The following is a 13748-nucleotide window of genomic DNA, read 5'->3' as shown; positions in this document are numbered from 1 at the left end:
TTGTAATCCCAGCACTATGGGAGGCCGAGGCGGGCAGATCACGAGGTCAGGAGATCGAGACCACAGTGAAACCCTGTCTCTACTAAAAATAAAAAAAATTAGCTGGGCACGGTGGCGGGCGCCTGTAGTCCCAGCTACTCAGGAGGCTGAGGCAGGAGAATGGTGTGAACCCGGGAGGCAGAGCTTGCAGTGAGCCGAGGTCGAGATCGCGCCACTGCATTCCAGCCTGGGCTACAGAGCGAGACTCTGTCTCAAAACAAAACAAAACAAAACAAAAAAAATTGTCTTGATAAAAATCAAAAATTTTTTTGGCCGGGCACAGTGGCTCACGCCTGTAATCCCAGCACTTTGGGAGGCCAAGGTGATAGTTCACCTGAGGTCAAGAGTTTGAGACCAGCCTGACCAACATGTAGAAACCCTGTCTTTACTAAAAATAAAAAAAATTAGTCAGGCGTGGTGGCGCGTGCCTGTAATCCCAGCTACTTGGGAGGCTGAGGCGGGAGAATCGCTTGAACCTCGGAGGCAGAGTTTGCGGTGAGCCGAGATCACACCATTGCACTCCAGCCTGGGCAACAAGAGTGAAACTCCATCTCAAAAAAGAAAAAAAAGTCAAAATTTGTATCAAAGTCAGCTGTGGTTAGGAAAGATATGTTTTCTTGTTTTTCTCATTAAAGTACATAGTCTTTGACAAGATAATCAGTGTTCTGAAAGTCAGCTTTTACTAGTCAGAATACCACCAAGACACTCTTAACAGGACAGGACAGGTAGTTTAGGTAGTGGGGATTTAGAAAGATCCTCTGGCCCCTTCTTTTCTTTTTTCCTCTGCCATGTTGAGTTACCAGGTTAGGGAACAGGACCTGATTCTGTCATTTTCACCTTTTGTTTTGAGGTGGGGACTCACTCTTGCCCAGCCTGAAGAGCAAGAGTGCACTTATTAATAGCTCACTGCAGCCTCAAACTATAATGCTCAAGTGATCTTCCTGCCTCAGCCTCCTGAGTAGCTGGGAGTATAGATGCACACCACCATGCCTAGCTATTTTTATTTTTAAATTTTTTAAGTGACCGAATCTTACTTTGTTGCCCAGGCTGGTCTTGAACTCCTGGGCTCAAGTGATCTTCCTGCCCCTGCCTCCAAAAGTGCTGGGATTACAGGCTTGAACCACCACACCTGGCCCCCTTTCACTTTCTTTTGAGATGGTTAGGTGAGTCATTGTATGCTTTAAAAACAGCACAGGTGTAGGGGCTTCATGGCTTTATTCAGTGAAAACAAGGCTATATCTTGTTAAAACCAGCACTGGAAAGTAATTTTTACTTGGCTAATTTACTAAGGTCTGGTGGTTGTTTTTTTTTTTTTTTGCTCTTTCTTGGGCTTTAAGGGGGCTTGCTTCAGAACTTCTCTCTTGCTATTAGGCATACATTTTCTAAGCTAAATTCAGACTACCAAAGAAGCACATGATAACCATTGTTGAAATGTGGAGGTAATTTAACTATGATTAGAATGAAAATCACTTTATTGTGTAATTTGCACTTATCTTTGGAAAGGAAACTTGAAAAAAAAAGTCTACAATATGTAATCACATTGCTTACACTCTTGTTGGGAGGGCCAAATTAATAGGTATGAGGCAGTTAAAGAATAGTAAAAATAGTATTTTTGATAAAAACTTTGATGTAGCACTGTATAACTTACAGAACATCAGAAAAAGGGAATCTAGAGGAAGCAGAGTAGTTAGTAAAACTTTCATCAATGAGATGAAGTACAGTTTACATCTGGAAAGATGTGTAATAATTGCTAAGCCTCACAGAAAGAGGGATGAGAGGTTCACCATGGGAAGTGAAGCATTAAATAATATGATGATTATTACTTGGGTAGAAGAGAGAGGGGAGGCTGGCAGGAGAATGGGATGGGAGTATTTTACCACAGTGGATAGTTGGTTTTGTCAAGAGTGATGGATAGTAGATCTACAGTTTGGTAAGTCTGAAAGACTGAGAAATTTCCCTTTAATCTGGTAGATAGTACTCAATTTGAAAACTTTTTCTTTCTAAACCAGCAATGGCATGTTGGAAAAATGTTGTTCATTAGCAAACTAAAACATCTTAGTAAAAATTAAGGCTAAAAATAATAGTTTCTTCATTATTTTGTCAGTTTGAGTAAAATTTTTTTCTTTTTCTCTTTCAGAAGAATGGTTGAGACCGGTGATGAGAAAAGACAAGCAAGTGTTAGTGCATTGGGGCTTTTACCCAGACAGGTAATGTTCATTTGCTGTGAGACCTGGTATAAAGATTTCTGTGAAAGGAAGGCACATTTATTTATAGTTTTATTTTCTGAATAGTGACAATTTGTTGATTTGTGTGTAGTCTTTTAGACTCTTTCAGAGTCTTTCATTGACTGTTTTCTTAAGGTACAGAATTTAATGAGATCACCATTAAATCATGAATGAATAAGCCATAAATGGCTTTATTTATCTTTGAAAAAAAAAATCGATATCAGCGCTGGACGTGATGACTCATGTCTGTAATCACAGCGCTTTGGGGGAGGCTAAGGCAGGTGGATCATGAGGTCAGCAGCTTGAGACCAGCCTGGCCAACATAGTGAAACCCCATCTCTACTAAAAATAAAAAAAATTAGCCAGGCGTGGTGTTGGGTGTAATCCCAGCTACTCGGGAGGCTGAGACAGGAGAATTGCTTGAACTCGGGAGGCAGATGTTGCAGTGAGTTGAGATTGCACCATTGCACTCCAGCCTGGGCGACGGAGTAAGACTCCGTCTCAAAAAAAAAAAACCCAAAAAACCTGGTGTCTTTTATGTATTTGCCGAGAAAGTCTGTGTGGTATTAGGTTGCTAATTTATATTTGTTTCTTTTAAGAAATGAATTTTACCGGGCACGGTGGCTCATGCCTGTAATTGCAGCCCTTGGAGAGGCCACGGTGGGTGGATCATGTGAGGTCAGGAGTTCAAGACCAGCCTGGCCAACATGGTGAACCTCCGTCTCTACTAAAACTATAAAAAGTTAACCAGACATGGTAGCACACGCCTGTAATCCCAACTACTCAGGTGTCTGAGGCATGAGAATCACTTGAACCAGGCCGGGAGTGGTGGCTCAAGCCTGTAATCCTAGCACTTTGGGAGGCCGAGACGGGCGGATCACGAGGTCAGGAGATCGAGACCATCCTGGTTAACATGGTGAAACCCCGTCTCTACTAAAAAATACAAAAAACTAGCCGGGCGAGGTGGCGGGCACCTGTAGTCCCAGCTACTCGGGAGGCTGAGACAGGAGAATGGCGTGAACCCGGGAGGCGGAGCTTGCAGTGAGCTGAGATCTGGCCACTGCACTCCAGCCTGGGCTACGGAGTGAGACTCCGTTTCAAAAAAAAAAAAAAAAAAAAAAAGGAATCACTTGAACCTGGGAAACGGAGGTTGCACTGAGCCGAGATCATGCCACTGCACTCCATCCTTGGTGACAGAGTCTCACTCTGTCTTCAACAAATAAAGAATTTTTTCTAGTGTTTATTACTGATTAAATTTTTTTGAGACAGAGTCCCGTTCTGTTACCCAGGCTGGAGTGCAATGGCACAGTCTTGGCTCACTGCAACCTTCACCTCCCAGGTTCAAGTGATTCTCCTGCCTCCATCCTTCCTAGTAGCGGGGATTACAGGTGTGCCTCACCATGCCTGGCTAATTTTTGTATTTTTAGTAGAGACCGGGTTTCACCATGCTGATCAGACTAGTCTTGAACTCCTGACCTCAGGTGATCCACCTGCGTTGGCTTCCCAAAGTGCTGGGATTACAGGTATGAGCCACCACGTCCAGTCTGATCAGTTTGCTTTTTTCAAAAACTACTCATGCCAAACCATTAAGGATGAAATTAATTTATGTCGAAAATTGAGTTTTTCTTCTCATCAGAAATGTATTTGCCTAGTACTGTTGTGGCTTTACATGTTATAACCCATACTGGTTTCAGTATCTATAGTGTGTATAACGAGTATTGTAAACAAGAGCTAGATATTAGTGAAAATAGTGGGGGCAGGCGTGATGGCTCATGCCTGTAATCCCAGCACTTTGGGAGGCTGAGGCAGGCGGATCATGAGGTCAGGAGATCGAGACCATACTGGCTAACATGGTGAAACCCTGTCTCTACTAAAAATACAAAAAAATTAGCCGGGCGTGGTGGCGGGTGCCTGTAGTCCCAGCTACTCTGGAGGCTTAGGCACGAGAATGGCATGAACCCGGGAAGCGGAGCTTGCCGTGAGCCGAGATCACGCCACTGCAGTCCAGCCTGGGAGACAGAGCGAGACTCTTGTCTCAAAAAAAAAATTTTTTTTTATTTATTAAATAAAAATTATTTAATATTAATGCCTGCATAGTGCACATGGAAATAGGGATAACATTCCTTATACTTTATTTTTCTAAACCTATAGTAGAGCAGCTTTAGTATTCATTTCATTCTTGTCAAGTAAAGTGGAGATTTTCATTGTGGTTTCTACAGGTCTAGTCAGTCTTCTTTCACCTGCTTAATTTTTATGTTTTTATTTTATTTTCTCATAAGTTATTGGGGTATAGGTGATATCTGGTTACGTGAGTAAATTCTTTAATGGTGATTTGGTGCACCCATCACCCAAGCAGTATACACTGCACCTTATTTGTAGTCTTTTATCCCTCGCCACCACCCCCACTTTTTTTTAACCTCTACTTCTATCTACTTCTCGTCTTCTCATGTTATTTATAGCAAATCCCAAACACCATTTGAATCATAAGTATTTTATTATGTGTTTAAAAAGAAATACATTCTCTCTTTTTTAAAATTTTTTTGAGATGGAGTCTTACTCTGTCTCCCAGGCTGGAGTGCAGTGGCACAATCTTGGCTCCGCCTCCCTGGTTCTAGCGATTCTCATGCCTCAGCCTCCTGCGTAGCTGGGATTATAGACGCAAGCCACCACACCTGGCTAATTTTTGTATTTTTAGTAGAGATGAGGTTTTGCCACGTTGGCTAGGCTGGTCTTGAAAACTCCTGACCTCAGGTGATCCACCCACCTTGGCCTCCCAAAGTGCTGGGATTATAGGTGTGAGCCACCATGCCTGGACTTTTTTTTTTTTTTTGGAGACAAGGTCATGCTCTGTTACCCAGGCTGCAGTGCGGTGGCATGAAGACAACTCAAGTGATCCTCCCACCTCAGCCTCCCTAGAGGCTGGCACTACAGGCACGTGCCACCCATAGGTGCCTTGTTTTTTAATTTTTGGTTGGGGGGTGGTCTCTGTGTGTTAGGCTGGTCTCAACCTCCTGGCCTCAAACAGTTCAAAGTAATAATACCATTGTCATCTTAACCCCAAACAGTTCCTTAATATAAAATATCATGACTGGGCACGATGGCTCATGCCTGTAATCCCAGCACTTTGGGAGTCTGAGGTGGGAGGATCACTTGAGGCCAGGAGTTCTAGACCAACTTGGACAACGTGGTGAAACCTTGTCTCTACAAAAAATACAAAAATTAGCCAGTCGTGGTGATATGTGCCTGTAGTCCCAGATACTTGGGATGGGGCTGAGGTGGAAGGATTACTTGAGCCCCAGAGGTTGAGGCTGCAGTGAGCTGAGTTCATGCCACTGCACTCTAGCCTGGGCAACAGAGCGAGACCCTGTCTCAAATAAAAATAAAAATCCAGTCAATGTTGTCAATTAAATGACACATTTGATTGATTGATAGTTGTTTGAATTAGAATTTAGATAAAATCTACCTGTTGGGATTAGTTGGTGTATTTAAGTACTTTTCTAATTTATAGTTGTATAGGTTTTTCTTCTGTCTTCATGACCTCCCCTTTCTTAAAACCTTACTGGTTTTAAGAAACCAGTTGGTTTGTCATGTTTTGTTTACCACAGTATGGAGTTTTTCAGTGGCAGCACTGTGGTTTATTTGAATGGATTACTCTGTTCTCTGTATTTCCCTTAAATTGGTAGCCGGATCTAGAGGTTAATCAGATTCCATTTTAATTGGGGAGGAACAAGACTATTGCATATATGTGTGTTCTTTATCAGGAAACAAAATGTCAGGTTTTGCATTGTTTCTGTTAGTCTATTTAAGTTTATTTTACTTGTAATTATATTTTTAAAAGAAGGAAGTTTGTCTTTAGATTCATTCAACATTTTAAGAGTATATGCCGTCTTTTTATGTAGTTCGAGTTAATTACAACTAAATAAAGTCACCTTTGTAATCAGTCTCGTGTGAACCATAATTGACAAATTTAAGTGAATAACTTCCCGTCCCCTAAGGATTAGTTTTTACTTTTAAAAAATATGTTGCCCACACTGGCCTCAAATTCCTGGGCTCAAGGGATTCTTCTGCCTCCTTACTAGCTGGGACTACAAGTATATGTCAGTAGGCCCAGCTTATTTTTAAAACATCATTTGAATAAGTGCTTTCTGTAAAGCACTTCTAGTCTAAAGGCTTCAAGTCAGTAGTCCTTGCATCCAAAAACACCTTTTAATATCTCAGCAACTATGATAGGAAAGCAGTTTGCCCTTTGAAACACTTCAGTGGAAACTTAAATTTATGATGACAAGCTACATAAGTATAGAGTTGGTATAAATTCCAAAATAACACATTTGTAACACATTTTAAGACAGTAGCCTGTTTACTCACCTTTTATGTATCAAATTAAGATGTGGCAGCTGGCTCAGGTCTTGTCTTCTCAAGGGGTCTTGTTAATTTACCTTTTAAAAATTAACTATGGCCTGTGCCCTCACTTCTGCCCACATTTGGATTTCTAATCAAGACTGGAAGAGTATAAGATTGAGTTTTTTTTTTTTTTTTTTTTTTTTGAGGCAGAGTCTCACTCTCACCCAGGCTGGAGTGCAGTCGTGTGTGTGATCTAAGCCCACTGCAACCTCCGCCTCCCAGGTTCATGCTATTCTCCTGAATCAGCCTCCCATGTAGTGGAGACTATAGGCGCCCACCACAACGCCCTGCTAATTTTTGTATTTTTTAATAGAAACGAGATTTCACCATGTTGGCCAGGCTGATCTTGAACTCCTGACCTCAGGTGATCCACCCCCTCGGCCTCTCAAAGTGCTGGCATTACAGGCGTGAGCCACTGCACCTGGCCAGGTTCTATATGCTTTTGAACTGACTTCTGAATGGTGACTAAAAGGAAGCTGATATTTGTCATCATACTAGATGTCATTTGGTTTCATAGTTTACTGGTCAGTATAGTGATATTCACAGTGTTTTATTTTGGTGAAAAATGTTATGCTTATTTTATGATTTTGTTGGAGTAGGTGGCCTGATTTATGTCATTAACTTAGAGCTTGTTGATAAAGAGGCTCCTTGAGCAAAGAGATGTGAAGAAATGAGAGACTAAGCTATATGGATATCTCGGCAGTGAGGGACCAGTCTGTGTAGAGTGTATGCAGGCTTAGTAGGGCATGTTGGAATAATGTTATCAAAGCCTGTGTGACTCAAATATAACATGAGTAAGGAGAGAAGAGCAGGAGATGGGGTCAGCGTCTCCATCAGATAATCAGATCTTGAAGCCATGGCAAGCCATCATTAGGTTTTTTTCTTTCACTCTCATTGGGTGAGAGCTGTTGGAAGGGTTGGATCAGTGGAGTGATGTGGACTGACTTAGTTTTCAAAAAGATCACTATGGTTGCTATGTGAAAAATTAACTCTTGAGAGACCAAGAGACCAATGGCAGAAGCCGGAAAACCAGTGAGCAGAGTGGAGGGGTAAAAATTAGATGGATTCTAGACATACTTTTGAAGTTAGAGCTGGTCACATTTGCAGTTGGTTTGATTACAGGATGTGCTTGAGAATGGAATCAAGGCTGTTTGCAATAATTTTGGCCTGAACAGCAGGAAAGATAAAGTTGCCATTACTGAAGTGGAAATGATTGGCTAGAGTACATCGCTGGGGCCAGGGTAGCATTGCAAGTTGAGCTTTGAATGTTAGGTTTGGAATGCTTGTTAGACGTTCTACACAAGGAGATGTGGAACTGGCTGTTGGATTTATGAGTTCAGAATACATGGGAGAGTGCTGACATAAAATTTGAAGTCATCAGTGTGTATTTAAAGTTATAGGAAGGAATGAAATTATCAGGGGAGAAGGATTTTTCCAAAAACTGAACCTCGGAACTTTTGAAGGTTGAAGACGTTTGGGACTAAGACCAGAAACTGGCATGGAAACTTGAAGAGAGGCTGGTGAATATAAGGACTATTAGGTGATATAGTACTTTCTTGGTGGCCAAGTGTGGGAAATGCTTTGAGGAAAGAGCAAGCAGCTGTTTAAAATTTTTTGGTCTTAGTCTTCAACTTCGGGTTTAGCAATATATACGTTATATACTGGTGACCTCTACAGAGGAGCTTTCTTGGCAGAATAGTAAGGAGAAAAGTGTCTAATAAGTTGCTATTAATAGATTTTAGTAGTATTTCTTTTAGTTTTTTGTTTTGTTTTGTTTTGTTTCGAGATAGGGTCTCACTCTGTTTTCCAGACTGAAGTGCAGTGGCATGATCTCAGCTCACTGCAACCTCTGCCTCCTGGGTTCAAGCGATTCTTCCACCTCAGCTTCCTGGGTGGCGGGGACTGTAGGCACGTCCTACCATGCCCAGCTAATTTTTGTATTTTTTGGTAGAGACGCAGTTTCACCATATTGACCAGGCTGGGATTTTAGTAGTATTTCTAAAATATGTTCTTAGTATTTGTAAAAGTCTTTCTAGTAAATTACCTTTGACTCTAATTTGTTTTTCTCTTTTCTGTTCCTTTATAGCTATGATACTTGGGTCCATAGTAATGATGTTGATGCTGAAATTGAAGATCCACCAATTCAGGAAAAGCCATGGAAGGTAAATGATTAAAAAAAAAAAATCTTATAATAATCTCTTTTTTTGTTGTTTTTTTGAGATGGCGTCTCATCTGTCGCCCAGGCTAGAGTGAAGTGGTGTGATCTTGGCTTACTGCAACCTCTGCCTCCCGGGTTCGAGTGATTCTCGTGCGTCAGCCTCCCAAGTAGCTGGGACTACAGGCACACGCTACTATGTTTGGTTAATTTTTGTATTTTTAGTAGAGATGGAGTTTTACCAGGTTGGTCAGACTGGCCTCAAACTCCTGACCTCAGGTGATCCGCCTGCCTCGGTCTCCTGAAGTGCTGGGATTATAAGTGTAAGCCATCGTGCCCGGCCAAAAAAAATTATTATAATAATCTAATAGCTCTTCTCAGCTGTTTTCTAAGCAGTCTCTCTAAGGAGATACAGAATGTTGGTTTCCCTTTCCTGTCATCCATTTACAAGATATGCATGGCTACGAAGACTTTATTATCTAGGTCTTAGATGAGATGTCTGCAGTGCTTGATGTTTGAGGAGAATCCAAAGGCAGGTCAGATTGTGGTTTGTGAGAGAGGAGTGTGAGGAGTAGAGTTGAACATCACTGATGATGTCATTTGGAAAGCTTGGAAGCAGTGCCTGTGTGACTTTTAGAATGATGTAGACTCACTTTATTAATCATTTCTACCATAATGTAGTAAGAGTCCATACACTGACTTGTTAGTCAGCTTTTGAAGTGGAAGTAATTTAAACTTTGTGGGGCATGGTGACTCATACCTGTAATAACAGCACTTTGGGAGGCTAAGGCAGGAGGATTGCTTGACCAGCCTGAGCTACCAAAAAAAAAATTATCTGAGCATAATGTCAAGTGCCCTATAGTCCTAGCTACATACTTAGAAGGCTGAGGCAGGAGGATTGCTTGAGCTGAGGAGGTTGAGGCTGCAGTGAGCCATGATTGCACCACTTCACTCCAGCCTTTGTAACAAGACCCCGTCTCAAAACAAAAAAATTAATTGTACAGGTTGCAAGAGTAGTCCAAAACAAAAGCACTACTTTGTACTCTTCTTCCAGATTTTTCTATTTTTAACTATTTTTGGAAATTAAATGTTGAAATTATACTATCATCTAATAGTAAAGGAGTAAGCCATATGACTCATGAACCATGTAATGTTGCGAAGTACTACTGAAGGATTTTTAGACATTTATTGCCCTGTAGATTATAGTGTCAGAAGTTTAAGACTGGGAATGATTACTTACTATGGTATCACATTGTTAGGAAGGAAACTAGGCTCCAGAGTATACCTCATATATCATTAGTAGTATTACGTTATTAATGTGTTTTATGCATTTGAGGCTTTGAAAATAAATCAGCGTGTTTCCTTTTCAATACTTTAAAACCTTGAGTGATTTTGTTATTTATGTAGATATTCATGATTTGATACGGTTTTAGGTTCATGTGAAATGGATTTTGGACACTGATATTTTCAATGAATGGATGAATGAGGAGGATTATGAGGTGGATGAAAATAGGAAGCCTGTGAGTTTTCGTCAGCGGATTTCAACCAAGAATGAAGAGGTATTTTCTTTGGCATGATTTCTCACCGTTAAGTCTGTCTTCTTGGCCTAAATGTTACTAAATCTTCATCAATAAATTGTCATATACAAACCACTTAGGAACTTTCACATCTACCTGATGGCTGATGTGCCATCAGGTGAAAATTCCTAAGTGGCTGTAACAGCCATCTCAGAAGCTAATAACCTCCCAAAAAGGGGTATGAAAATCTTAAAAGGTTATTAAGATTTAAAGTGGCCCATGCAGAAGGATAGTGGTATAGCTGATTTTGCCCACTAGATCTGAAGTGTAATATCATCACAGCAGAATTTAATGTAGCCGTTGGTTTTCCTATGGAAAACTCATTTTGTTTAATATGTGTATATATTTTTTGAGACAAAGTCTTGCTCTGTTGGCCAGGCTAGAGTGCAGTGGCACAATCTCGGCTCACTGCAACCTCTGCTTCCTGGGTTGAAGCGATTCTCCTGCCTCAAGCCTCCCAAGTAGCTGGGATTATAGGCGTTTGCCACCACATCTGGCTAAGTTTTGCATTTTTAGTAGAGACAGGGTTTCTCCATGTTGGCTAGGCTGGTCTCCAACTCCTGACGTCAGGTGACATGCCTTGGCCTCTCAAAGTGCTGGGATTACAGGCATGAGCCACCATGCCCGACCTGTTTAATATTCTTAAATAACTGTTAATCCACAGATGGTAGGTAGTGTAAAGTACAGGCCTTAAACATCTTAACAGTTATAGTTCAATCCGCTTTTCTGAGGGTGGATGATTTGACATTTTATATCATTTAATCCTTTGAGAAGTTCAGTCGCTTAGATATTTACCCATGATTCCTTGTAAGGCACAACTTGTGGAAGGCACAACTCGTGCGGTAGGTGTCACTAGAAGACAATTTGACACTGAGAAGAAGGGGTGTTAGTATTGGATTTGTGGTAGCTTTAGAGACTTCTGGTTCCTTTTCCTGGGGTGTTGTTTGACTTCATTTATTTGTTTGTTTGTTTGTTTGAGACAGATTCTCACTCTGTTGCCCAGGCTGGAGTGCAGTGGTGTGATCTTGGCTCTCTGCAACCTCCACCTCCTGGGTTCAAGCGATCCTCCTGCCTCAGCCTCCCAAGTAACTGGGACTACAGGCACGCGCCACCACACCTGCCTAATTTTTGTATTTTTAGTAGAAATGGGGTTTCACCATGTTGGCCAGGCTGGTCTTGAACTCTTAATCTCAGGTGATCCGCCCGCCTCGGCCTCCCAAAGTGCTGGGATTACAGGCCTGAGCCACTGCGCCTGGCCTGTTTTACTTTGTTGAAACATCTTAGAGATGGATATTCTTTGAACCACTGACATGCAGAGTACAGTTCTTTCATACCTATTTCAGTGCTGTGACTTTACTATGAAAACCTTACTGTTTTTCACATTAATTTTTTTTTTTTCTTGACACGGGGTCTCATTCTGTTGCCCAGGCTGGAGTGCAGTGGAACGATCTTGGCTGAATGCAGTCTCTGCCTCCTAGGTTCAAGTGATTCTCCTGCCTCAGCTTCCCAAGTACCTGGGATTACAGGCACGTGCCACCACACCTGGCTAATTTTTGTATTTTCAGTAGAGATGGGGTTTCACTATCTTGGCCAGGCTGATCTTGAACTTCTGACCTCGGTTGATCCACCAGCCTTGGCCTCCCAAAGTGCTGGGATTACAGGTATGAGCCACCATGCCTTGCCAATTTTTAGGAAAAATATTAGGAAACAAAAATGTTAAATGGCTGGGCCCAGCGACTCACACCTGTAATCCCAGCAGTTACGGAGGCCGAGGTGGGAGGATTGTTTGAGCCCAGAAGTTTGAGACCAGTCTGGGCAATGTAGCAAGACCTCGTCTCTTCAAATGATAAAAAAAATTAGAGAAAAAAAAAAGAGAAGAGAAAAATGTTTTACAGTTGAGTCTTTGTCATACCTTTTTACTTGCAGTTGGTTCTTGTTTGTTTTGGAATTGGACTCGTCAAATTTTTTTTTTTCCACCAGTCTTATGGTGCTGATGACTCTTCCATATTCTCTTATTTTAACCCTTCCAGAAGATACACTTACATATTTGCTTTCCCTTAATATATTTTAATTGAAGGCTTTTTTGTCATTAGGAATATTCCAGTTTCTACATTACATTCTTTAACCGACCAGTTCATACCCATTTCTGTTCTGATTTAGTTTGTTTATTCATTTATTTTTAGGAGGTTATATAAAAATGGATATTTGGGCCGGGCGCCGTGGCTCAAGCCTGTAATCCCAGCACTTTGGGAGGCCGAGATGGGCGGATCACGAGGTCAGGAGATCGAGACCATCCTGGCTAACACGGTGAAACCCCGTCTCTACTAAAAAATACAAAAAACTAGCCGGGCGAGGTGGGGGGGGCCTGTAGTCCCAGCTACTCCGGAGGCTGAGGCAGGAGAATGGCGTGAACCCGGGAGGCGGAGCTTGCAGTGAGCTGAGATCTGGCCACTGCACTCCAGCCTGGGCGACAGAGCGAGACTCCATCTCAAAAAAAAAAAAAAAAAAAAAAAAAAGGATATTTGTTTAAAAATTTAGGGTTGGGCATGGTGGCTCACGCCTGTAATTCCAGTACTTTGGGAGGCCAGGGTAGGTGGAGTGCTTGAGCGCAGGAGTCTGAGACTAGCCTGGGCAACATGGCAAGACCCTGTCTCTGCAAAAAATACAAAAATTAGCTGGGCTTGGTGGTGCGCAACTGAAGTCCCAGCCACTTGAGAGACTGAGGTGAGGGGGATCAATTGAGCCCAGGAAGTTAAGGCTGCAGTGATCCATAGTCGCTTGAACTCGGGTGGTGAAGGTTGCAGTGAGCTGAGATCATGCCACTGCACTCCAACCTGGGTGTCAAGAGTGAGACCCTGTCTCAGAAAAAAAAAGAAAAAAATTCAACTTCAGATTTATTGTATCATTCAAAGGTGTATATCCTTTAGATTTTTTTCAAACTGCTATTACATACTCATAAGGTGTTCAAGGTTCTCAGTTTGATGCCATGGAGCTTCTCAATGGAAATGCAGTTGAAAGGAATAGGATGGCAACAGAGAAAATTAACATTTAATTCATGGATTTTTTTCATTTTGGCGTGAGACAGAATCTCATTCTGTCACCTACGCTGAAGTGTGGTGGCGCAATTATAGCACACTGTGACCTTGACCTCCTGAGCATAAGCTATCCTCCCGGCTCAGTATTCTGAGTAATTCGGGTGACAGACGCACACCCCTAAACCCAGCTAACTTTTTGTTTGTTTGTTTTTGTAGAGACAAGGTCTTACTATGTTTCCCAGGCTGGTCTTGAACTCCTGGGCTCAAGCATTCCCCCTGCCTCGGCCTCCCGAAGTGCTGGGATTACAGGTGTGAG

General features: G+C 41.9%; 1 protein-coding gene across 3 annotated transcripts in view; it reads left to right on the top strand.

Annotated features, from left to right (window-relative positions):
* Positions 1–13748, top strand: part of SMARCC1 (SWI/SNF related, matrix associated, actin dependent regulator of chromatin subfamily c member 1) — a 197754-nt gene that overhangs the window by 60257 nt on the left and 123749 nt on the right. For 2 of the 3 annotated variants that reach the window (XM_028844071.2, XM_015131071.3), the window contains exons 7-9: positions 2177–2246; positions 8752–8827; positions 10254–10379. In XM_028844071.2, the coding sequence (XP_028699904.2) occupies positions 2177–2246; positions 8752–8827; positions 10254–10379 (272 nt within the window). Of the gene's footprint in view, positions 1–2176; positions 2247–8751; positions 8828–10253; positions 10380–13648; positions 13742–13748 lie in introns of all 3 variants that reach the window. The other variant, XM_077992467.1, reaches the window with a different exon arrangement.

Source organism: Macaca mulatta, chromosome 2 (assembly GCF_049350105.2).
Source record: "Macaca mulatta isolate MMU2019108-1 chromosome 2, T2T-MMU8v2.0, whole genome shotgun sequence".
NCBI lineage: Eukaryota > Metazoa > Chordata > Mammalia > Primates > Cercopithecidae > Macaca > Macaca mulatta.
This window is presented reverse-complemented; position numbering and strand designations above follow the sequence as displayed.